Genomic DNA, 20,886 nt, shown 5'->3' with positions numbered 1-20,886 from the left:
CGCGGACTCGGTCGGCACCTCCTCGAGGCCTCGCATATGGTCCCCAGTCGACTCTCGATCCCACCTCCTGATGAGTGAGTAGAGTACGTACTAATGATTAGTTCCAAGGAGATGTAGCGTACTAGATACCGATACCCTCCGCCAGCACAGCGGCACCCTGGGGAGAAGATCCAAAGGGCTAGCTTCGATCTTGCTATGCAGTGGCCCTCTTTTTGCGGTCCTGGTCCCGTTTCCTGTGACGGTCAGCGTCGGCTTCGTCGGGATCTGCAGACGACTCTGTATGCGCATGCGAGCGTTCAACGGAGCATTCGGATTGAACGTCACATGAAAAATCAAGAACCGATGAGTCTTCTAAGTCTATCCAATGCACGAGACACCCAGCTATCTTGGGGTGGAGAGGCAGAAGAATCCGTACCGTTTGCATGACTCTCTGATTGAGCGGAGCCTCGACTGTCTGTCGACGTCGCTTCATTGGTAGAGGGCTTCCGGGGCGACTCTTGACGTGCCTCCTGACGCGAAGAAGCCGATGTACGACCCTCCACGTCATCGGCGTATTGCTGTAAGATCTCCCGCTGCCGCGAAGTGAGGGCTCTAAAGTTAACGGAAATGCTTGAGTGACGTAAGTAAGACAGCGGAATGGAGGCGTAACAGACCTTGGTAGCTGCACATTGAAGGTCACGAACAGGTCGCCCTTGCCGTTTCGGTACGCCGGGGAAATGCCATGCCCCTTGAGCACCATTTGTTCGCCGGGTTGAGTTCCCGATGGCACCCTGACATCCACTTCTCCGTCAAGCGTCGGTACCCTGACCTTGCCACCGAGGAGAGCGGTGTGCACCGGTATCCGAGCGTCGTGGTAGAGGTTGGCACCTTGGCGCTTGAATGCCTTCGAGGACGCGACGTTAATACGGACCAATAGATCGCCTGGACGACCATTGCCGCCTAATGGCGCGTCGCCCTGGCCAGGCACCTTGAGGGTCATGCCATCTTCCACACCTGTCGGAGGTAAGGCCACGTGTCAAAAATTGGGGTGGTTTTCAAGGATTTGCTACTTACCTGCTGGGATATCGACTTGGACAGACTTCCTAACCTTGACCTGGCCTACGCCCGCGCAAGTGCCACACTGGCCCGAAGGTGGTATGACGGTTCCTGTACCATGGCAGGCCGGGCATGCAGTCTGCATGTGGAAACCGCTCTCGATCACATAGGACTTCGTGCCGACACCACCGCAGGCCGAGCATGTAGAGCGGGACGCTCCAGGCTTAAGCCCCGACCCGGAACAGGTAGAGCACTTGACTATGGGGTGGATGTTGATAGAGCGTGAAGTACCCTTGCAGGCCTCCATGAAGCTGACGCCGACAGTAGCTTCGACGTCCCCACCACGCCCGAATGCTTGTGCACCCGCCCCCGCACTCCCTCCAAACATCCCGAACAACTGATCGAAAACATCTCCTCGAGGACTCCCTCTTGCACCCCCAAATGCGCCCGAGAAGTCCTGGAAGTGTCCAAAGCCGAACCCGCCACTACCGAAGGCCGAGCGCGCGTTCTCGTAGGCGTTCGCGTCGAAGCCAGGCTGTTGAGATGCTGCGCCATATTTATCGTACTGGGCCCTCTTCTTTTCGTCCTTCAGAATCTGCAGCGCAGGCTTAGTGTCTAGAGAATGGAACGTTGGAGGGAAGTGTACCGACATCATAAGCTTCCTGGATTTCCACGAACTTCTCTTGCGCGTTCTTGTCAGGGTTCGTATCAGGATGGTATTTGCGGGCAAGCTATAGAACAGTTAATTGGATACTCCGCACAAAGGTTTATGGATACCTACCGCGAAATATGTCTTCTTAATGTCGGCTGCGCTAGCATCCTTCTTGACACCGAGCACTTGGTAAGGGTCTTTCGGTGCTTGGTGAACAGATGATGCATGGAACGCTCTCTGTACCCATAAGTTAACAGTCAAGAGCAATCAGTCGCTGACGTACCGATGGTCCTGCTCGACTGACCGCACATGCCTTCCCTTTCCCAGCACGCGGTGGTCGGACGTTGAGGGCAGTGACCAGACAGCGCGTCCTTGTCACCGACGGCGGTCGCGCATACGCATATATTGTGTTGAAGGAGAGAACCCGCTTGGAAGAGAGTCTAGGCGGCATTAGAACGAAAGTCTATAGAGTACAGCAGAGAGTAGAGAGAGTCTAAGTTGTGGTCTGAACGCACTCGCTGACGTCGGGAAACTCAGGAATTTTGACCATCACGTGGGAATTATCCCGCCACGTGGGGTTTCCCTTCGAGACACTTCGTGAACAGTCCCGAAAAGGCAAGTCTAAAAGTTCCATCCACCAGCTAGCAAGTCATCGTCCAGAACGCACGGACGATCTCGCGGTAGAATCCCGGAGACGGATCCCCAAAACACAGAGAATTTCAACCGGTCTGTTCAGGGTCAAATCTGGCTCCCGTGGTCTGTGGTGAGAAAACTGCGTGCACTCCGCTTCTGATGGAGGACGCCTGGCAATCTGCCCCCGGGTGACGCGGGCCTGCTTAGGGCTGTTGCCTGAGGATAATTTCGGATATCGGCTGAGGAAACGCAAAGAAGACAATGCGGCTATAATATGCGAAGTTGAACAACCCTGACAAAATAGACCTTTGCTCGGCGTCTCATCAACGTAGTCATTCTTGCCAATGTGACTCTATGCGCAGTCAGAATAGGATATATCTTCCAGATGATGATGGCAAAGAAGGCAAGGCTCTTCCGGCGTCTTAGTGAGGTCCGGCATGGCGTCGATCGTAATCGACGCCGACGAATGCCTGCCCATACTTGTAAGTCAGATAGCGGTATTTCGATCGACCCCGCCCGCGAAGGCAGAAACAAACAAGCCACTAACTCACGTGGATGGTCGCCATCTCAGTGACACGGCAGAAGACCTGAGTACAGGTTCCCTGAGAACCCACGCCCGGCACGGGAGCGAGAGCCAACCAACAGGGGAAGCGGTGATGAGATCTTCTCCCGATTACGGATGGATCTAGAGGATGGTACCACAATGGCGCAGACTCTTCTTGAGAGAAGGGCAGGTGAGGCCAGGTTCAAATGGACTCATGATACAGGTACGTAACCAGGTCCGATCGCGCCTACAGGTTCCATGAGTCCCGCCGTACACGCATGGTGGTTGTAGGTCACTCACAGCGGGTCCGAAACAGTGTCCCTGCACCGGCAAACTCGCTGCGCGGAAGCTGACCGCTCGAGAGGGATGCCGACAGGAAATCTTGCTTGCGAAGACAGTAACAAACACTGGGCTCCCGTATACCAATCGTTCGCGTGCGTAAGTTGACTGTGAAATAAGTGACACATGAGCACGTCAAGTTAAAGGCCTCATTCACCATCTATACACACCGAGCGACATGTATGGTTCACATGGTCTCGCCCAGGGCGACATGTGGGTTAAGCTCTGATAATGCCCGCTGTGTTCAGCGTCATACTGTGACCGGTACTGGATAATACCATACCTTCAGTCGACGCGCACACATAGAGTGTGCGTCAGGATTTCTGTTCGCGTGCACGCCACCACGATTTGCCGTAAGACACAAGGAGCTCTTCTCCCTTCTTGATCGGCTCGCTTCCACTCCATACGCTCATCCGTAGCTCGCCGCTCTCGGTCCTCCGCTCTTGGAATAATGCATTCGGCTTGATCTTCACGCTGCGGTAGTCGTTGATGAACCTGGCCTCGTTTCCACAGAACTGTGCGTCTACGCCCACACTAACATGGTCAGGCGTGCGGTAGAGGGACAGATCATAATCGGACTCGGGCCGATCGTCACAATGTACCTCGCCGATGTAGTCGATGAGAAGCGTGCGCGGGGGTATCTTCTTGGTCGCGAACAGGCCGTATTGGCCGCGAGCGGGATGAGAAGGATCGGAGATCAGCTGGATGGCTACGGGAGCCTTCTGTAGATGAGTCTGCGCGGACATAGTATGCCTGGTGAGAGTGGGGGATAATAGTTCTCGAACATGGCTGGACACAGACGCATGGTATCTGGGCTGCTCGAGGTATTCGAGGTGTGCAGGCCACCGAGGCGGGCGGCGGGTCGACTGCGGAGGTCGCTTGGAGGACATGGAGCAAGAACACAAAGCTGTGCCTGCTGAGCGGACTTGGACAAGTGCGGAAGCGCCGTGCGAAGACGAGCTGGGTAAACATGCGCAGGTCGCAAGGACTGATTTGCTTCATCCACTCGACCCGCGGCGCTCTTCTGCTTCTTCATCTCCTTTGCTGCTGCGTGCCACTCTCTCTTACGCCTCCGCACATGGGCAGAGCAACCACAAAGTCTGTCGCGCGTGTCTACGCGGACGTCAACAGCAAGCTCGGCCCCTCATGGTATGAATATGGTCGGGCCCTTTTCCTCTCGTCGCACGTGTTCCCATGTCTGAAAGAGACCACAAGATAATCTGCAGGTCCAGTGGGGTTCGCAGGACCATTACGAGATTGTGAGGAAGGTGGGGAGGGGGAAATACTCCGAGGTGCGCCGCGTTGTGTTTCGGGTGATCGACATTGCTCAGTTCAGCGTGAAACATCAGGTTTTCGAGGGCATCAACATCGTCAATGAAGAGAAATGCATCATCAAGGTCCTCAAGCCCGTGAAGAAGAAGAAAATAAAGCGCGAAATCAAGATCCTCCAAAACCTCGCAGGTGGACCAAATATCGTCGCACTTCTTGATGTCGTTCGCGACCCCTCCTCGAAAATCCCTTCCTTGATCACGGAATATGTACACAATGTCGATTTCAAGGTCCTATACCCCCGCTTCACCGACTTCGACGTGCGATACTACATGTACGAACTCCTTAAGGTGCGTACAGTCTGTGTGGCATTGGCGCAAGACTTACCCCGTACAGGCGTTGGATTACTGCCACTCTAAGGGCATCATGCACCGAGACGTGAAGCCGCACAATGTTATGATAGATCATGAGCGAAGAAAGGTTGGAAGCATGGTCTCCGTTTCACATCCGTCGCCTGACGTCTGGTCATGCGTATAGCTGCGATTGATCGACTGGGGCTTGGCCGAGTTCTACCATCCAAGGACAGCATACAATGTCCGTGTGGCGTCGCGCTACTTCAAGGGACCCGAGCTCCTCGTGGACTTCCAGGAGTATGACTATAGTCTGGACATGTGGAGCTATGGCTGCATGTTCGCGTCCATGGTGAGTGCCGTGCTGCGCGTCATACAGACGGCTCTGATGCCTCTCTAGATCTTCCGTAAGGAGCCGTTCTTCCACGGGCACGACAATTACGACCAACTGGTCAAGATTGCAAAGGTGCTGGGCACCGATGGTCTGTACCAATACATAGATAAGTATGACATTGCCCTGGATCCGCAATACGACGAGCTCCTTGGGACGTAAGTGAATAATTCTCTCGGTATGGATGCCTCGTTGAGCGATTCCGTAGTTACCAGAAGAAGGCATGGGCCCGTTTTACAACTTCGGAGAACCAGAGATACATCTCCAACGAGGCGATCGACTTGCTGGACCGGCTGCTCCGCTACGATCACCAGGAACGGCTGACTGCGCGTGAAGCAATGGCACATCCATACTTCGGTACGTGCGCTTTCATGTCCATTAGTCCGCCTACCACCTGACTCGCGTCATGCTACGTAGAACCTGTCCGGAATGCCTCCGTCGAGAACGGTGGGGCAGCGTCGTAGGAGCGGAGTCTTATTAGACCTGGACGGTTGTCCCTCGCGGTCGACTGCGACATGTCTGTATTTTATGCATGTGCAGGTTGGTCTCTGGACTCAATACTCTGTATTCAAGGCTCCGGAGGTGTGTGACTATCTAAGACTATCCTTATCGCGATGGGGTTGAGGGAGCACGTGGTAGACTCGCAGTACGTGCCGTCGAGCAGTCCAAACTTGTGTATCATGCAGCGTTCACCCAGGATCAAATGCACCATATGTTTTCATGCACATCTATCGCGAACCATGACCTGCTTCGTCTAACGCCTGTCCATCCGCGCTGCTGATGCACGCTGGTCAGTCTCTGCGCCGCATGCTTCCATGCGCGACCTTTTATCCCGTGATGCGTCCAGTACGCTCCCGGTGTCTTCTCGCAATGCGCTTCGCGGTACGCAGCCGGGATGTGCGCGACATTATAAACACCGCAGAGAGCGAGAAGTCGCTATCGGCAGGCCTTCTACTGATCCTCTAGTCATCGTTGCGCCATGACTTGGTCTCTCGGTTCTCGTGCTCTCCAAGCTCTCGCCGTGCTCACCGTCGTTGGGCTCACTAGCGTTGGTGTTACAGCCTACGACAACAGCCGTTACGATAACGTGAGTTCTCTCGCCATCGGAAAAACGTATCGGATGTATGCTGACCTTGCCCCACTCTTCGGATAGGTCGTGGTGTGCGTATATGCGCGTCTATTAGGATTTCCGATTTAGAGGATGTTCACTGCTTTCTTCTAGGTACTGGGGCCAGAACTCGTACGGTGCCACTCACAGTGACGTCGCGAACTACCAGAAGACCTTGTCGTACTATTGCCAAGTGAGCAAAACGAGGATTCTCGACCTTTCCATTGTCTCGTCCTGACCTCTATGTCTCATAGGACGATGCGATCGACGTGATCCCGATTTCGTTCATCAATAAGTTCTTTGGAACCGGCAACGCACCCGTTCTAGACCTCGCGAACGTAAGTCGGCCTCGAAGGTATGCTTGCTTTATGAAAACGGACCGACTGACGGTTGTCCCCCAGATTTGCAACGCGAAGGATAACGCAACATTCTCCGGTACTGGTCTGGCCAACTGCCAATCACTTGCGAGTGACATCCAAGCGTGCCAAAGCAAGGGGAAGCTGTTGACCCTTTCTCTTGGTGGCGGAGGCGCCAGCGTCGGCTTCCAATCTGACAGCGAAGGAGAGTCCTTCGCGGATACTATCTGGAACGACTTCCTTGGGGGCTCGAGCTCTACGCGTCCGTTCGGCAACGCAATTCTCGATGGGTGAGGAGTCTCCTTGTTTGCAATTTTGTTACCTCAGTAGCTCACGCCGCTTTCACAGCGTTGATCTCGACATCGAGGGTGGTGGCACGACCGGGTACGCCGCCTTCATAACACGTCTGCGCTCTTACTTCAGCGGGGCGAGCAAGAAGTATGTATACGTCATGATGTCGCAGTGTGAGAGTTCTCAATATTATTTCCGCAAGGTACTACATCACCGGGGCCCCTCAATGTGTGTACCCCGATGCCAACCTCGGAGCTGTCTTGAACGCCGTTGCGTTCGATGCAGTTTACGTTCAGTTCTGTACGTCACCCATGTGCTTTCTTTCCTTATCTGAGTTTATTGATGCCGTTGCAGACAACAATCCATGTGGACTGCAAGCGTACAACAACTCTAACGTAAGCAATGAATGCACTTCCTTAGAACACGTCTGTTCACACCACGGTGCAGGGCTTCAACTTCGGTATCTGGTAGGACCGCGGCCATGTTGCCCGCACAACAGGCGATGTTCACGTTGGCATGTGTCAGGGACATCTGGGCGAAGAGCAGCCCTAACCCAAACGTCAAGGTCTTCGTTGGAGCTCCGGCTTCGTCGACAGCTGCCGGTGGAGGGTACCAGGATCCTGCGACCTTGGCCACTATCCTGAAGAACACGCGGAGCCGGTTCTCTTCTTTCGGCGGTATGGCAGTTGTGTGTCCTGTTGTGTCAGACGGTGACTCACATGCTCGCAGGTGTTATGATGTGGGACGCTTCTCAGGCGTACGGTAAGCGATTATCCAGGATGTCTCACAAGAAAGTCATTCATTTCGGACGCAGTAAATAACCGATACGATCTGGCAGCGAAGAACGTCCTCGTCGCCGCCGGTGGAACTGGTTTCACCTACCCCGCGTGTTCTGCGCCCGCATTCTCATCCGGCACCGCATACACGGCAAGCCAGCAAGTGACTTACAACGGGTAAGCCAGATTGTTCCTGAGACTTGACAGAATCTGCATGCACATCGTTTACGTCATCGATGTGTTCTGCTCGCTTCCGTAGGTACATCTGGGAGGTGAGTACTATCCTGCCTCTGTCGGACCACTGTGCTCATTGTCTTTGCTTCTCCCTGAATAGGCCAAATGGTGGTCCCAGAACACCCCCAGCGCTGACCCCAACGGCGATTGGATGCCCAGTACGTGCATCCTACTGAGACTATGTACAGGACACATCTCACCATTTGTATAGTCAGCGCATGTGCCGGTTCAGCCTCTGGCCCGACGACAACCACCACCGCTGGTAGTGGATCCCCTACCGGTGCCTCTTGCGGTGGTGTAGCCGCATGGAGCTCAAGTACCGCTTACAACGGCGGTGCGCAGGTCAGCTACAAGTATGTCGCGTTCTGTGGGCTTCTGCGGTCTCTGGACAGTTCAACTGCTAACGTTCCGAACCAGCGGCCACCTCTGGACCGCCAAGTGGTGGACTCAGAACGAGACTCCCGGTGGTAAGTCCCATTACCGGCACGATCTCCTAGAGCACCATGGCTCACGTTGCCATAGGCAGCAGCGGTGTCTGGACCGACGACGGTGCGTGCTCCAGCTCCAAGAAGGCGGTTGCAAAGTCTCCCTCCGAGAGGCGCCTTGTCCCCTCCCGCTTCTTCCGCCTCTGAGCGGATAGAACCCTTCTGCAACCATACACGGACGGACTTTCCCCGCAACGGGGATGGCTGGCTGTCATTCTAGCTCAAGAAGGGCCTGGTCAACGCGTCTAGATGGGTCATGAGCTTAATTTCTTTATTCATATAATTGGGAACGACACGGATGACGGCTACGAAGTGAGAAATGTGGAGCATTTGTGAGCTCTGTTATGCTGTTTTGGGAGGTTCTTGGCGGAAAGGAGAAATTTGCGGTCTGGGGCGTAGGAACGTGTCTGCGTGTAAACATCGATATTCAATGTAGAGATACCATGCGTACGTTGTGACCAGGAGAAGGCTTGCGTCGGTCTCACGGGTATGGAAATTCGTCCATCCAGGCCCCCCAGGACCGTGGAACCGCCCATCTCTCACTGGCGTTCTGAAGTACTGAATGCATAAGGTGCCGAAGACGTCCGCTAACATGACAGCATACGTTCTCGAAGGTAGCCTCTCGTTGGTGTGCGTGTAGGATATGGTCTTATTGGCTGGCTGGCTGGACCTAGAAACGGACAGGCTGTGCGCGGAACTGAAGAAGGAGCAGAGAAGACAGCGTTCCTCTCGGTGGGTGTAGACACGCAGCTGCGCTTCTTTGCGACCCTGACAGACCAAGAATACAATGAATGTGAACCAGTTGGTTATCGCTTTTTGGGGCGCGCAAGTAAAACCCCACACGATGCACGGGCCGACTCTCGTTAATTTCCGTGCATGCCACCGACCAAAGGACGCTGTCCCCGACCACCCGACCACCCGACCACCCGACCACCAGGGCTCACAGGCGGCACGGGTACCTTCGTCAAGGGTGCACCCTGAAACCATGCAAGAATACACCGAGCGGTAGCTATTAGCCCTTGACTTTCAGGAAGCTTTGCGATGGCTATTAGGCTGCTCCCGGACCTTGTGCCCCCTACAGAACGACAGCAGCTCTTTCGCCGAGGACCGGTAGGAGCTGACCACGAGGCAGAGTCGAAGGCCAATACACCAGGCTCAGCAAATCTGAAGAACATTGTGGTCATTCTGATACGTCAGAGGAAACTGACACACATATCCAGGCGCGTCGAGCCAAACAACCAATGCTCCCTGGAACGTGTTTTGATGCATGACCCTGCCTGCTGTGCCGCCGGAGGCCCATGAGAGCCTCAAGGTTTGTCGGAGGCGCGGCACTGAGGCGGGCGCAGCGCCGACCATCCATGGGCGCGATCGTCGCCCGTCCGCCTGAGTGCGTATTGCCAGACAGAGCGCCGTGTCGTATGTCTATTAGCTCGCCTATCAACCGGATGAGGCCTGACTTGGGAACATTGCTAACAACCTTCAGACTCACCACTGTGCGCTCCGACTGTACGGTCGTTAGAAGGGTACATTGACATTCAGCAGGCGGAGTAGCTTGTGGGTTCAAGGCGCCCCGCTACGTATCATTGATAGGACAATACAGGGGCGACTAGATAGCTGCCAAGGTGTCAGTATGGTGCTCGTGTGTTGTCTGAGGACAGGAATGAGGCATGATGCATGACACTCACAGGTTCTCGAGTCGAAGGGCATGTGTCGCTGGCTATGTATGCCGAATGCGCAATACAACCATACTGTGCTAGTACAGTAACGCTTGGGGCGGTCATAACAACGTAGGTACAAGTTCGGTGTACTCGTTCCCGGGCAAACAGCAAAGAGCCCTCAACTCCTCAACTAGCAGACAACCACAACAACCGGTCAACATATCTCCCGAAGTATACCGTGCCTGTCAGAGACTTACTGCAATGTGGTTACGCTGATATCTGAATTCCTACCACTTTCTATCCTTCTGCGCAAGGACGATCCGACTGGATGATATGACTCGAGATTGAGACAATGAAATTCAATGGGAGGGTATAATCGCAGGGTTAGTACGGCGTCCATTGCGACCTTTCCGCTCATGAACAGCGGTCCTTGAGATGGATGTAAGACACTCACCGCTAGGCTAATACCGCATTATCGCGAGAATATCTTCAAAACTTTCTCAATGGACTTGCATCACCAACAAGAACGGCATTTCCGTCTTTATTCCCGCTTGCCAGCATCTGAGCACCAGACCCCCGGACTCGGAGACCCGCTGCGGGGACGCCGCGGCGACACCGCGCCTGGTCGCGCTCGGACCCTATGCGCCACGATGTCCGCCCACGACGGATGAGCAGGCCTCCAGATGCCACGCCAAGTCAACTGGTGGGAACGTCCCGGGTATTTCAAGAATACCCTGTGTCGCGAGGGGATCCGGGCTGTGAGACACTGAGACTAACGGTAGGTGAGTCTAACATGAGTCAATCGATGGGAAGGAAGGCGCAAGAATAGCTCGGGAACAACTCAACTTACGCTCTCCGGCAGCAATCATCGCGTTGCGTTGCACTGCATTCCGCACGGTCGTCGCACGGATGGATGTGTCCGGGACAAGGCTGAGTTGCATTAGGTCGAGGTCTAGTACAACAAAGAGCACGGGAGGCAATACACGCAGCGGGAGATAGCATGACACAGGACATTAGATCCTGTAAAGAACAGCGTAAGGGTGGGCCCCAGGACGGAGAGATACCAATGGCAATTAACGTAATCCTACATCAAAGTATCGCACACTTCACGGCAATCGAACGCAATAATAACATGCCAAGATCAAGTCCTGTCATCGCTCTCGCGAGGGCATCGTTGTACTTCGTTCGGAACTGGTGTTCCGCTTCGGTGTGTCGTCGTCGCGCATGTTGGAGTCGAGGAGGAGGGAGTTGATGGCCATGGACTCGCGTGACCGCGGAGAACCGCCGCTGCTGTGCGCGGACGATGCAGAAGAATACGGAGATAGAGGAAGGTCGTGGGGGTGCGCCGACATAGCTTCCTGCAACGGGGAAGCTCGGGTGCGCAAGGGGGGAGGTGAACGAGAGGTCCGGCGGCGCTTGCGAGTCTGCAGGCCGGATGAGGAAGGCAGAGAGCTCCTCTCTCTCGTATCCGTCACGGATGACGACGAGTTTGTTCGATGTCGGGCGTAGTGCGGATGATCGTGGTGCAAATGGTGCGACATGGAGGCAGGCGGGGAATGATGATAGGACGCAGGCGGGGACGGGAAGGGGTGCGCGTGCGTATATGGTTGCGAGTGGCCGTCCGGTCCGTGGAGAGGAATAACCGGTGGTGCCGGAACATGCGGCGCTTGGTACATGTCAAGCATCGTGCGATGCAGAGTCGCAAGAGAGGCAACGCGCTGAACATGGTCAAACGAGGATCACATAAGTGGACGGTAGCTGTGCATGCGTCAGACTCACTGACCTGGTCCTCGGAGCTCTTGGCGTTGAGCATGGCGAGGAGCATCTCGCGGTCGCCGTCTCCTCTGGCTTTGTATGCCTCCAGGATTTCGCGGAGAGTTGGCGGCGGGGGCTGCGAAGAAGAACGTTATCACAGGTTATTGGCTTGGTAGACTTGGCTGCTTACCTGCTCCAAGACACGCCAAGAGGAGGCGAGAAGCGTCTTCATGTCGGAATTCGCGAGACGCTGCGAGTGATAATGGGCGTATGCGGGCTCGGGCGAGAGAGGGAGGTGCGGCGGCGACGGAAGGATGCTCATGGGCTGGGGAGGGGCACTGACGGGCAGGGGCGAGTCGGGCTTGGTGATGAGGCATTATGTAGAGAGCTGCGTATTTGAGCAGAGCTTGCCAAGTCGAGGGACTATCTTTGACACTGCGTCTCGAGAGTCCAGAGAGTAATTTTAGCGTGCCAAGACATGCTCGGAACCCATCCCACCATGCCCCTTCCGCGTCGCTGCCCGGGCTGCTCAGCTTCTGCCAGCGACTGTCGCCGAGCTGGCGGGTGCGCCCCCGCGCGTATACATGTTCGCTGCACGGACACCCGCGAGCGCGGGCGTGCGCTGGGCTGTAGGCAGGCAGAATGAGCAGGGCAGCAGGAGCAGAGGCCGAGCATGGTGGCGTCTTCTCAAAATAAGCATCCGCGCTGTTGCTATTCTTGCATCCACTTGGGCTTGGCATTCCCAAAACAGCAGCGTCGACTTGTCATTCTACTTATCTTCAATATAATCTGCCCTATTTTTGCACGCCCCGTCCACCTTCCTTGCGCTCGTCCCTCCGCCGCGAGGTCGACTGCTCTTCGCGCTGCCCCGAGAGCGTGTCGCCGCGACGTCGCCCTTCATTCCGCCCTGTCCCGCCCGCCATCTGCCTCCCATCTTCATATTTGCCAGAAATAGGACCGTCACCGCCAAGCTTGAGCCAAGTCTTGCTTAGTATTTTGTCATCTTCCTAGGCCGCATTTCGCCGTGCACGCTATTCATGTGCCCTCCGACAGCCCGCAGACGATCCTCCTATCCCTCCGCGACCGTGACCGCTTCAATATAGTCGTTGCATGCATGTAGCGGATGCATGGCGCCATCCATTCAGCAGCGCTCTTAACCTCGACGAAAATGCGGAAGATATCTGCAGCGGTCTCTTGGCGCCGTGCGCGCCCATGTGTGCTGTGCCTTGAGCAGCCGGCACGAGAGCGGCCCTGCTGCGACGCGACCGCGACTCCGAGGTCGCTGATGCACCGACCACGAGAGGTTTCACGTATGTATTCCGTGTGCACCGACTGGCCGAACACGTCCTCCGAGATGGGATGAAGCGCACAGGAAGTTGAACGTGTCACAGTTCTTGTGACTCGATTCCTGAGGTTCCCACCACATGACCGTCACGCGACGCGTTTCCCGGTTCCGCGTCGGGCGTCTGCCTTATTGTGGGGGATCAGGCTGACAGTGACTCTGGTCAACACTCCCTCCCGTCCCGTTGCCTGCAGCGCATATATACTCAGCCTCTCTCCCCCATCTCTCTCCCTATCGTCTCTGAATCAATCATGTCTGCTCGCGACCTCCCGTCCGACATTGTCCACGAAATCCTTGTGAACATACCTAACTTCACCACCCTGCTTGCCACAATCCAGTCTAGCAAGTTGTTCAACGATGTCTTCAACGCACACCCAAAGTCAATAGTCCATGAAGTGCTCTCGAACGTAGCAGGCCCCGCAATACCCCAAGCAGCCAGGTGTGCGCAATACAAGGAGCAAGTTCGGCTCTCAGTGCTTAACGTCGTCCCCGCGGACGACTTGCCGAGCGAAGAACACTACGGTAGCTTGGAATGGATGCCTGGCAACAAAGTAACGAAGTATCTCGAAGAGAATCACAAGGCTGTCAGGATACTTCAGGATTTCTATAGCCAAAGGTACGCCTGGCCTCGCAGATCCGCGAGCTAAATCACTACTGTCACCCTTAACTATAGCTCATCCACTCTCTGATAGATACAAAGATCGTACGTCGCCTACAAGTAAGCTAGAACCAGATGAGAGCATCCGGTTCCAGCGGGCGATGTATCGTTATTGGTTGCATCTTGACATGCTGCACCATGGCGCATTCAGGCATGCTGACTCTGGCTCGGTCACGGAGGATGACGACGAAGACGACGACGACGTCGCAGATCGCCGAGAAAGGATGGCCTTCAAGGAGATGCTCAATGTTCTATCAACAGATGAGCTTTTAGAGATTCTCAGCGTCGGCTCGTTCTGCGAAGAGACGAGGCAGTGGCAAAATTGTGAGTGCACCGTGCATCCACACTGGTTTCCTCGACTCATTTCGGCATCCATGCGCGTGTCGCTGTAGTTGCTGGATATTCCTACGTGGGCATCGATCCCGGCGACTTGGCAGACAACATGCAACCCGGTAACGACGCTCGCTCGCCCTGGTCGATCTGGTTACCTGTACCCGAAGTTATACGCGAGATCTTGTTGTCACGCAAAGTCAAATATGATGAATTGGACTCGAAACAGCCCAAGGCCATACTTCAGACGATCAACGGGGCGGATGATACTTGTATGCTCTCCACCGCAAGGCGCTGGTATCCTATTCTGACTTGTTCCGTGCACAGGTGGAAGATGTCACGCAGTGGGCGGACCGCAACTCCTCGGTACCTCCAGTAAGTAGCCACAAATGTGTCAATAGTTGCGGGTGCTGACCGCAAGATAGATATCTCGCTACTTTCCGGTGTCTTACCCATAAGGCACTGGCAAGGACAGGACAGGGTGTCGTTGCTGCCCGGTTTGCTACCAGGCAACGTGAGCGAGTGTGGCAAGATAGTGGAATACCTGCTCAAGGGCCACGATGGCGGCAGAGTACCGGAGAAGGAGCTCTTCCACGAATTGATTGACACTGTCCCCGATGCCGACGGAGACAGCGATGAGGAGCAACATCAATGGTCGAAAGACGAATGGTACTGCCTCGAGTGCGTCAAGGATTTGTTCCGGCAGCGCTTTATGGTCTGGTGGCGGCAAACGAAGGAGAAAAGTACGTCTTCCCGCAAGCTCTCGATGTGCCTCGTATCTGACCGTCCGTGCGTGATTCCATCGCAGACGGTGCGCCACATCAGGATGACTGCTGGTACGTGCCTTTTGTCTCCTGTCCGACCGTGATCGCATGCTAAAACTGGTTCAACAGGTATGGATACAACTGCCGTACGATGAGGCATCGCCCTGCTCATGCTCTCAAGCTGAATGTTCGTATCTCCTGCGCCGTAAACGTTTGTCTAAACTAACGATGCTGACGCGTCCTCCATCAGCATCTATGTACGCCGACCCGTGGGGATGGACCGAAACTCCCGCAGCAGCCGAACAACCCGAACTGAACAGAATTGTGTCTTATATAGAATCCCGGAATCGTTTCCAGGTTCTGGAGAGTCCTGTGCTCCCCTGCTCTTGTGTTGGCGACAGTGTGGCTTGGATGCTGAATGTGCAAATAATGGACTGCGTCGGACAGTGCTCTCTATCTTACATACGTATTCCGGTTCTGTTTGTAACAATCTGTCGAGTTAATCGCCAACCCAAAGGGGTTCAGGTATTTGGACTCAACGACGTTGTTGGTCAAACTCAAATTGAGCCTAGTTGAACAATCCGGCGGGAGAGACTGAAGTACTGACGAGCGGCTGCTCGGGCCGTGCATGACGAGCGCTGCTACTTCGCACGACATGCGCCATCTCGCTCTCCAAGTTTCTCTGCTTGATCGTTTTCATGGACTGTACGACTTGACCCAATTACGCGATATCCACGAACCTGAACAGCAGAGCGCAATATGATCCACGCAGTACTCATCTGTCCGCCCGCCGTTCCTCGTCGTCCTCGCCTTCGCTCACGCCCCGGTCTCTGCAGTTAACACCTCCGGGGTAGCTCGCTTGACCAAGTTCTACTCGCCGATCCAACAATCCGCGCAGACTCTGGTCGAGAAGATCTACGCGCTCGTCTCGGGACGGCCTGCAGGCCTCTGCAACTTCCTCGACGCACCGGAGCTCGAGGCGTTCCTCAAGCCGAAGGACGGGGACGGCGAGAAGCTGCGCGTGGTGTACCGGAGCTACGCCACGCTGTACTTTGTGTTTGTTGTGGACAGCGCGGAGAGCGAGCTCGGCATATTGGATCTGATCCAGGTGCGTCGCGCATCGTGTTCTCCGTACAATGTGCTTGGGGTCCGAGCCGTCCCTGCCTAGGTCTTCGTCGAATCGCTCGATAACGCATTCGAGAACGTATGCGAGCTCGACCTGGTCTTCCACTTCGACGAGGTGCGTTGCAGCATGTTCATCTACACTGCTCTGGAGCACGTCTTCACTGCACCCGTTTCCCCGAAGGCGCACCATATCCTCGCAGAGATCATCCAAGGCGGTCTCGTACTCGAGACGAACGTGACTGAGATTGACCGCGCCGGTAAGCCGCTACCGACATAACCCCGTCTGTATACTATACTGAACGCATGTTTTCGTCTCTTCTTCCAATGCAGTCCAAGAAGCCGCGAAGGCACGCAAGGAGTCGTTTGCGTCTGCCAACCCGCTCTCGCTCGGCGGTGGTGGTGCTGTCGGCTCCCGCAGTGCCGGTCTACAGACACCTCTTGGTTGGCTCGCGGGCAGGCTCACAGGGGTAGGCGCAAGGTGATAATGTCCTATTGCATACCGAGGATAAGTCACGCATGAACCAAACTTGGACCCCTCTCGTCTTCGATTCCCGGATACCAAGCTCCGAAGGCACCGAGTCCGGGGAACTGCATTCGCACACCACATTTGGATAGCACACGCACATCCCGCGGAGTCGGGGGGACCTTCATCATGACAAGTTTCCGATGCTGCTACCAGGCCGCCGGGGCGTGTGTTCCTGCTCTACTTTTTCGTTATGCTACATCCGTGACTGTATGGAGTTCATGAGAATGAATACACGATGACAAGAGCATGGCGAAACACATTGCCCAAAATATGTGTGGCGAGGTACAGCAGGAGTGATTCCCTACCGGCATGCCTTGGTGACGGTGGGACAACCAAAGAACTGTTGGAGTCGACGGATGACCGGTCCTGACAAGCCCGGATGCAAGAGCATACCGTGTGGTCAAGGAGCCGCAGGAGGCAGGGTCGCCGTCCCTGCGTCGCGAGGATACTTCAGTTCCGAGTGACCGAACATGATGCATGGCGCGTCAGAACTCACTCTTTTTCTTCTTCTTGCCGCCTCCGGGCGGACCTTTGGGTGGTTCTTGGGATACAGGGGCTAGTGAAGGAGCTCGCGTTGCGATACCTCCCGGTCCTGGCGCCGGTGTTACGGACGATCGCCCTGCTGTAGCTGTCACAGGTGTCTCCGGAACGGCGTCTTCCGCAGAGACAGAGGGCAATTGGAAGGACTCTCGTGCATGTACAGCGGTGGTCCGCATGGCGTTGAACAGCAGCATGTTGTTCTGCTGGCGTTTGGAGTCAATGGCCAATCCACGCGTTGCTGTGATCTCCTCGGTGTCTTGGGTTTCGGGAGCTGTCTCGCCGTCCTGAGTGCGTTTCTTCGCCGAACCATCGCCTGACGAAGGTTCGACGATCGGCCAAACAAAGCCTGTGCGCGGCGTGTACGCTGGCCTGTGTGATCGGAGCATGTCGAGCGACTTTTGCAGCGAGTGCAGGGACGTCAGCTGCAACATGTCATGAGCCCTTCACAACTTCGGACGAGGTTTCCGCACATGCACTCACGAGGCGGTTGGACACAAGGGTGTACACATCCGGGGACTGGTATATGCGGTTATTCAAGATGAAATACACGGCCAGGGGGCGGACTGTGCGATTGGACGTCTCAAAACGGGTGGAGACCAAGACTCACCTCCTACTCACCTTCCTCCGGTGAGAATCGTTCGCGCTTGTGAATTATAAACAAAGAGGGTGGCTCGGCATGCACGAGAGCAAACTCAATGCCGGTGAAGCGTCTAATAATACGGCCAATTAGATATGTAACCCGACGTACGGCGTGCCGCCTACTTGAGTTCCTCAGCCTCGTTCACCAATGGCTGGCCGGTGTGCATAGTTTGCATGCGCAGAACCTGGTTGTTGCTCTGCTTATCGTAGAACATGGACGTGGTGAAGTATTCGAACGCGTTCTCGGCGGTGAGAGGGCCATGTGCCTATGTCAGAGAGTGTGAACATGGTGGTCCTGGCGCGTTCATAAGGTAACCGGAGACCTGTATCCACTCGTGCCAGATAAAGAAGCGATGGCTGTAGTCGTCTGGAGGATGCAGGTCGACGTCCATGTTGTCCTGGCCACGGAGAAGACGCGACGGCGGGGTGGTGGTGGTCAGAGAGAAAGCGGAGGTCGGGACCAGGGCTGTGGCGCGTGAACGCGATTGGGCGGCGGCCCGCGCGAACGCGTCGTGGCGCGTCTCACAGTGGACGGCAAGATTCCCATTCCTCCTCGACCGGTCCCGCTGCAGTGAGAAACGAGCTATAATGTGCCCGCTACCACTCTCCTGTTTCTTCCCGCTGTCCTGGTCCCGACAAGTACTCACCGCCGCCATGGCTGCCCCCGCATCTCCCTCTTTCCGCCCCACCCTCAGAGATGTCTCTCCTGGACCATCCAGAGCGCGCCGCGGTCTATCGGACGCAGCCAATAAGTGATGCTCCAACCTGGCGGGAAAGGGTGTTCTACTCCTGTCGCGTCGTTTACAAGCATGTTACGAAGCACGTAGGAGTAGGCATCATCTGCGCTGTTGCGTACTTCGATCCGTGAGTGCAACGGCTGCGTCGAGCTGTGTGATGTCATACTGAAACAGACAACAGTGGGAACTGGAGCGTTGACCTCCAGGCAGGGTCGCTGTTCGGATACAGACCGATGCTCTTCGTTATCCTGATGGCCGGCCTGGGTGCGATGGTGTTGCAGGTGAGCGATATTGAACCATCCTGCATAGCGCTAGCGATGTGTTGTTGACAAGGACCATGCCACTCCAGTCTCTCGCCTTCAAGCTGGGCTGCGTAACAGGCCTAGGTAGCTTCTGTCACGAATTTGTTGCTGTATCGTAGTGCTGATTTGGTCTTGTAGATTTGGCATCTCACTGCCGAGTACTCCTTCATGACAGGCCCCGATATAAGCGCCTCATTCGATATGGTGTACTCTACCCGCTCTACGTGCTCTCTGAGATAGCCATTGTGAGCACCGACCTCGCCGAGCTGCTTGGGTCGGCCATCGGTCTCTGTCTCATATTTCCGTCTATCCCCCTATGGGCATCCGTGCTCATTACTGCCTCCGACGTTCTGATCTTCCTGGTTCTCGGGGATCCATCTCAGGGACATGGTCGGCCTGTGAGGATATTCGAGTGGACCGTCATCGCCCTGGTAAGTATGGCCCCACTTAGCACAAGGCACAGATAATCATCCTTAACGCAGGTATCAGTCGTCTTCATCTGCTTCTTGGTGCTTCTGGTCCGCGTGGGACCCAACTGGCCGAAAGCCTTCTTTGGCTACATCCCATCAAAAGCCCTATTCGAGACGAACCCCGATGCCTTGTACACAGGTAAGCGGTACTTCTGGGTTCCGGTCACCGTGGAATTGAACACCTTGATTTGTAGCTGTCGGGATCCTTGGGGCTACAGTCATGCCACACGCACTGTTCCTCGGATCGTACCTGGCCACTCAGGATAGGATCGGGCCAGAGCCAGTTCTACCCAACCCCACGATGACACCACCACCCTCGAACTTTCGGGGGAGATTGAGGGCCTGGTTCCAATCCCTGTTCGCCATTTCGCGTGCCGAGCGTATCGCTGCATCAAGGGACTACCGCGACAAGTTCGGTCGAGAGAATAACGAGCTCGCATTCATCCGGGCACACCTTTCCCATGGATTGGTCGATGTGATCGTAAGCCTGTTGGCCGTTGCCGTGCCAATAAACTCCGCGTGAGTATCTTCCTGAAACCAGGTGGCGCATGCATCCTCAGCGTTTGGGCTAGGATTCTCGTGATAGCGGCGACTGTCTTCTTCAAGGACGCATCAACCGCATCCAGCGTTCCTGCGGGCCTCTTCGACGCTCATGATTTGATCAAGGCGCATATCGGTAAAGGTGCGGTAACTGGAACACTTCACGTAATTCGGAACTACAATTCAACTGATGCTATCACTCAACCCTCAGCTGCTGCATTCATTTTCGCTCTCGCTCTGCTCTGCGCCGGCCAGACTGCGAGCATCACGGCGACACTCGCGGGACAGATTGTCTCCGAAGGGTTCATCGAGTGGAGAGTTTCGGTACGTCTGCGCGTCTATGCGGCTGCAATAACAAACTTCATGCTCATACATTGTCACCAACCTTCTAGCCGTTCCTCCGCCGCATAATCACTCGCCTCATAGGTCTGATTCCGTCTGTCGTCGTCGCCATAGCGGTGGGACGTCCAGGCATTGATACTCTTCTTGTGGCGTCCCAAGTCGCCCTGGCCATCGTACTTCCGTTCGTAGCTGCGCCGCTCATTTGGCTGACGTCGTCAAAGTCCGTGATGTCCGTCAGGAAGCCAACAGAAGCTATTGGATCCATGGAGGCTAGTTCTCAAGAGGTGTCACCGACGACGCCGACTCCAACCGCACTCGATACACTTCCGGATGCCATAGAGGAGATACAGCTCCCTCGTGAACCCGGCGTGGACTCGCGGCTCGATGAGAAGTTCCATGTGACTATCGAGAAACATCAGTTGCATGATTCGGTGGCAGATATGTCGTTAGATGAAGATGCCTACATATCGTTCGCGAGCGGTTGGGTAGTAACGTCCCTAGCATACCTCATTTTCTTCATCATTCTCGCCGCTAACGTATACGCGATCGTGATGCTGGCTTTGGGCAGGACCACATAAAGAACCTAGAAGAAAATGTAACGCTTTTAGCGTGTGTAGTATGTACTCTACGTGTAGCAGCACACTTGACCTCTCTCCCGTGCGTCTGAACCTCAAGTGCCTAACCGCAATGCAAAA

General features: G+C 55.3%; 9 protein-coding genes across 9 annotated transcripts; 5 read left to right on the top strand and 4 right to left on the bottom strand.

The window, feature by feature from the left end:
* Window positions 1-175: 175 nt before the first annotated feature.
* L226DRAFT_527971 (uncharacterized protein) lies at window positions 176-2,193 on the bottom strand. The gene is made up of 6 exons (XM_067679229.1): window positions 1,971-2,193; window positions 1,817-1,924; window positions 1,686-1,766; window positions 1,054-1,630; window positions 654-993; window positions 176-591 (listed from the first exon to the last, which is right to left on the bottom strand). Exons 1-6 carry the CDS (start codon window positions 2,136-2,138, stop codon window positions 333-335), a joined length of 1,533 nt encoding a protein of 510 aa, XP_067542279.1. The 5' UTR covers window positions 2,139-2,193; the 3' UTR covers window positions 176-332.
* Window positions 2,194-3,416: 1,223 nt separating this feature from the next.
* L226DRAFT_5254 (SET domain protein) lies at window positions 3,417-4,120 on the bottom strand. The gene is made up of 2 exons (XM_067678969.1): window positions 3,487-4,120; window positions 3,417-3,428 (listed from the first exon to the last, which is right to left on the bottom strand). The coding sequence occupies exon 1, from the start codon at window positions 4,091-4,093 to the stop codon at window positions 3,518-3,520; it is 576 nt and encodes a 191-aa protein (XP_067542278.1). The 5' UTR covers window positions 4,094-4,120; the 3' UTR covers window positions 3,417-3,428; window positions 3,487-3,517.
* Window positions 4,121-4,174: 54 nt separating this feature from the next.
* On the top strand, window positions 4,175-5,880 carry L226DRAFT_548911 (Pkinase-domain-containing protein). The gene is made up of 8 exons (XM_067682641.1): window positions 4,175-4,363; window positions 4,419-4,495; window positions 4,553-4,822; window positions 4,869-4,952; window positions 5,010-5,174; window positions 5,223-5,371; window positions 5,422-5,570; window positions 5,631-5,880. The coding sequence occupies exons 1-8, from the start codon at window positions 4,282-4,284 to the stop codon at window positions 5,675-5,677; spliced, it is 1,023 nt and encodes a 340-aa protein (XP_067542277.1). The 5' UTR covers window positions 4,175-4,281; the 3' UTR covers window positions 5,678-5,880.
* Window positions 5,881-6,163: 283 nt separating this feature from the next.
* On the top strand, window positions 6,164-8,926 carry L226DRAFT_475006 (class III chitinase). Its single transcript, XM_067676646.1, has 17 exons — window positions 6,164-6,300; window positions 6,367-6,374; window positions 6,436-6,514; window positions 6,576-6,659; window positions 6,723-6,967; window positions 7,026-7,115; window positions 7,171-7,268; window positions 7,323-7,363; window positions 7,416-7,435; window positions 7,494-7,645; window positions 7,698-7,730; window positions 7,783-7,921; window positions 8,004-8,016; window positions 8,079-8,136; window positions 8,190-8,331; window positions 8,396-8,445; window positions 8,501-8,926. The coding sequence occupies exons 1-17, from the start codon at window positions 6,193-6,195 to the stop codon at window positions 8,608-8,610; spliced, it is 1,470 nt and encodes a 489-aa protein (XP_067542276.1). The 5' UTR covers window positions 6,164-6,192; the 3' UTR covers window positions 8,611-8,926.
* Window positions 8,927-11,033: 2,107 nt separating this feature from the next.
* L226DRAFT_606977 (uncharacterized protein) lies at window positions 11,034-12,524 on the bottom strand. Its single transcript, XM_067685729.1, has 3 exons — window positions 12,067-12,524; window positions 11,905-12,012; window positions 11,034-11,839 (listed from the first exon to the last, which is right to left on the bottom strand). Exons 1-3 carry the CDS (start codon window positions 12,196-12,198, stop codon window positions 11,273-11,275), a joined length of 807 nt encoding a protein of 268 aa, XP_067542275.1. The 5' UTR covers window positions 12,199-12,524; the 3' UTR covers window positions 11,034-11,272.
* Window positions 12,525-13,395: 871 nt separating this feature from the next.
* On the top strand, window positions 13,396-15,448 carry L226DRAFT_555838 (uncharacterized protein). Its single transcript, XM_067683085.1, has 8 exons — window positions 13,396-13,834; window positions 13,911-14,200; window positions 14,269-14,478; window positions 14,534-14,581; window positions 14,632-14,949; window positions 15,015-15,042; window positions 15,100-15,157; window positions 15,221-15,448. Exons 1-8 carry the CDS (start codon window positions 13,470-13,472, stop codon window positions 15,284-15,286), a joined length of 1,383 nt encoding a protein of 460 aa, XP_067542274.1. The 5' UTR covers window positions 13,396-13,469; the 3' UTR covers window positions 15,287-15,448.
* A 215-nt stretch (window positions 15,449-15,663) lies between these two features.
* On the top strand, window positions 15,664-16,989 carry L226DRAFT_527965 (Adaptor protein complex sigma subunit). The gene is made up of 5 exons (XM_067679228.1): window positions 15,664-15,751; window positions 15,807-16,078; window positions 16,139-16,210; window positions 16,277-16,352; window positions 16,426-16,989. The coding sequence occupies exons 1-5, from the start codon at window positions 15,730-15,732 to the stop codon at window positions 16,575-16,577; spliced, it is 594 nt and encodes a 197-aa protein (XP_067542273.1). The 5' UTR covers window positions 15,664-15,729; the 3' UTR covers window positions 16,578-16,989.
* Window positions 16,580-18,235, bottom strand: L226DRAFT_527962 (MED6-domain-containing protein). The gene is made up of 6 exons (XM_067679227.1): window positions 18,124-18,235; window positions 17,924-18,066; window positions 17,780-17,871; window positions 17,642-17,724; window positions 17,118-17,583; window positions 16,580-17,053 (listed from the first exon to the last, which is right to left on the bottom strand). Exons 1-6 carry the CDS (start codon window positions 18,190-18,192, stop codon window positions 17,022-17,024), a joined length of 885 nt encoding a protein of 294 aa, XP_067542272.1. The 5' UTR covers window positions 18,193-18,235; the 3' UTR covers window positions 16,580-17,021.
* A 178-nt stretch (window positions 18,236-18,413) lies between these two features.
* On the top strand, window positions 18,414-20,855 carry L226DRAFT_548908 (natural resistance-associated macrophage protein). Its single transcript, XM_067682640.1, has 9 exons — window positions 18,414-18,664; window positions 18,719-18,818; window positions 18,887-18,923; window positions 18,978-19,270; window positions 19,322-19,448; window positions 19,504-19,828; window positions 19,882-19,991; window positions 20,061-20,173; window positions 20,242-20,855. Exons 1-9 carry the CDS (start codon window positions 18,498-18,500, stop codon window positions 20,767-20,769), a joined length of 1,800 nt encoding a protein of 599 aa, XP_067542271.1. The 5' UTR covers window positions 18,414-18,497; the 3' UTR covers window positions 20,770-20,855.
* The last annotated feature ends 31 nt before the right edge of the window (window positions 20,856-20,886 follow it).

This window comes from Lentinus tigrinus, assembly GCF_003813185.1.
Source record: "Lentinus tigrinus ALCF2SS1-7 unplaced genomic scaffold L226scaffold_1, whole genome shotgun sequence".
Taxonomy (NCBI): domain Eukaryota; kingdom Fungi; phylum Basidiomycota; class Agaricomycetes; order Polyporales; family Polyporaceae; genus Lentinus; species Lentinus tigrinus.
This window is presented reverse-complemented; position numbering and strand designations above follow the sequence as displayed.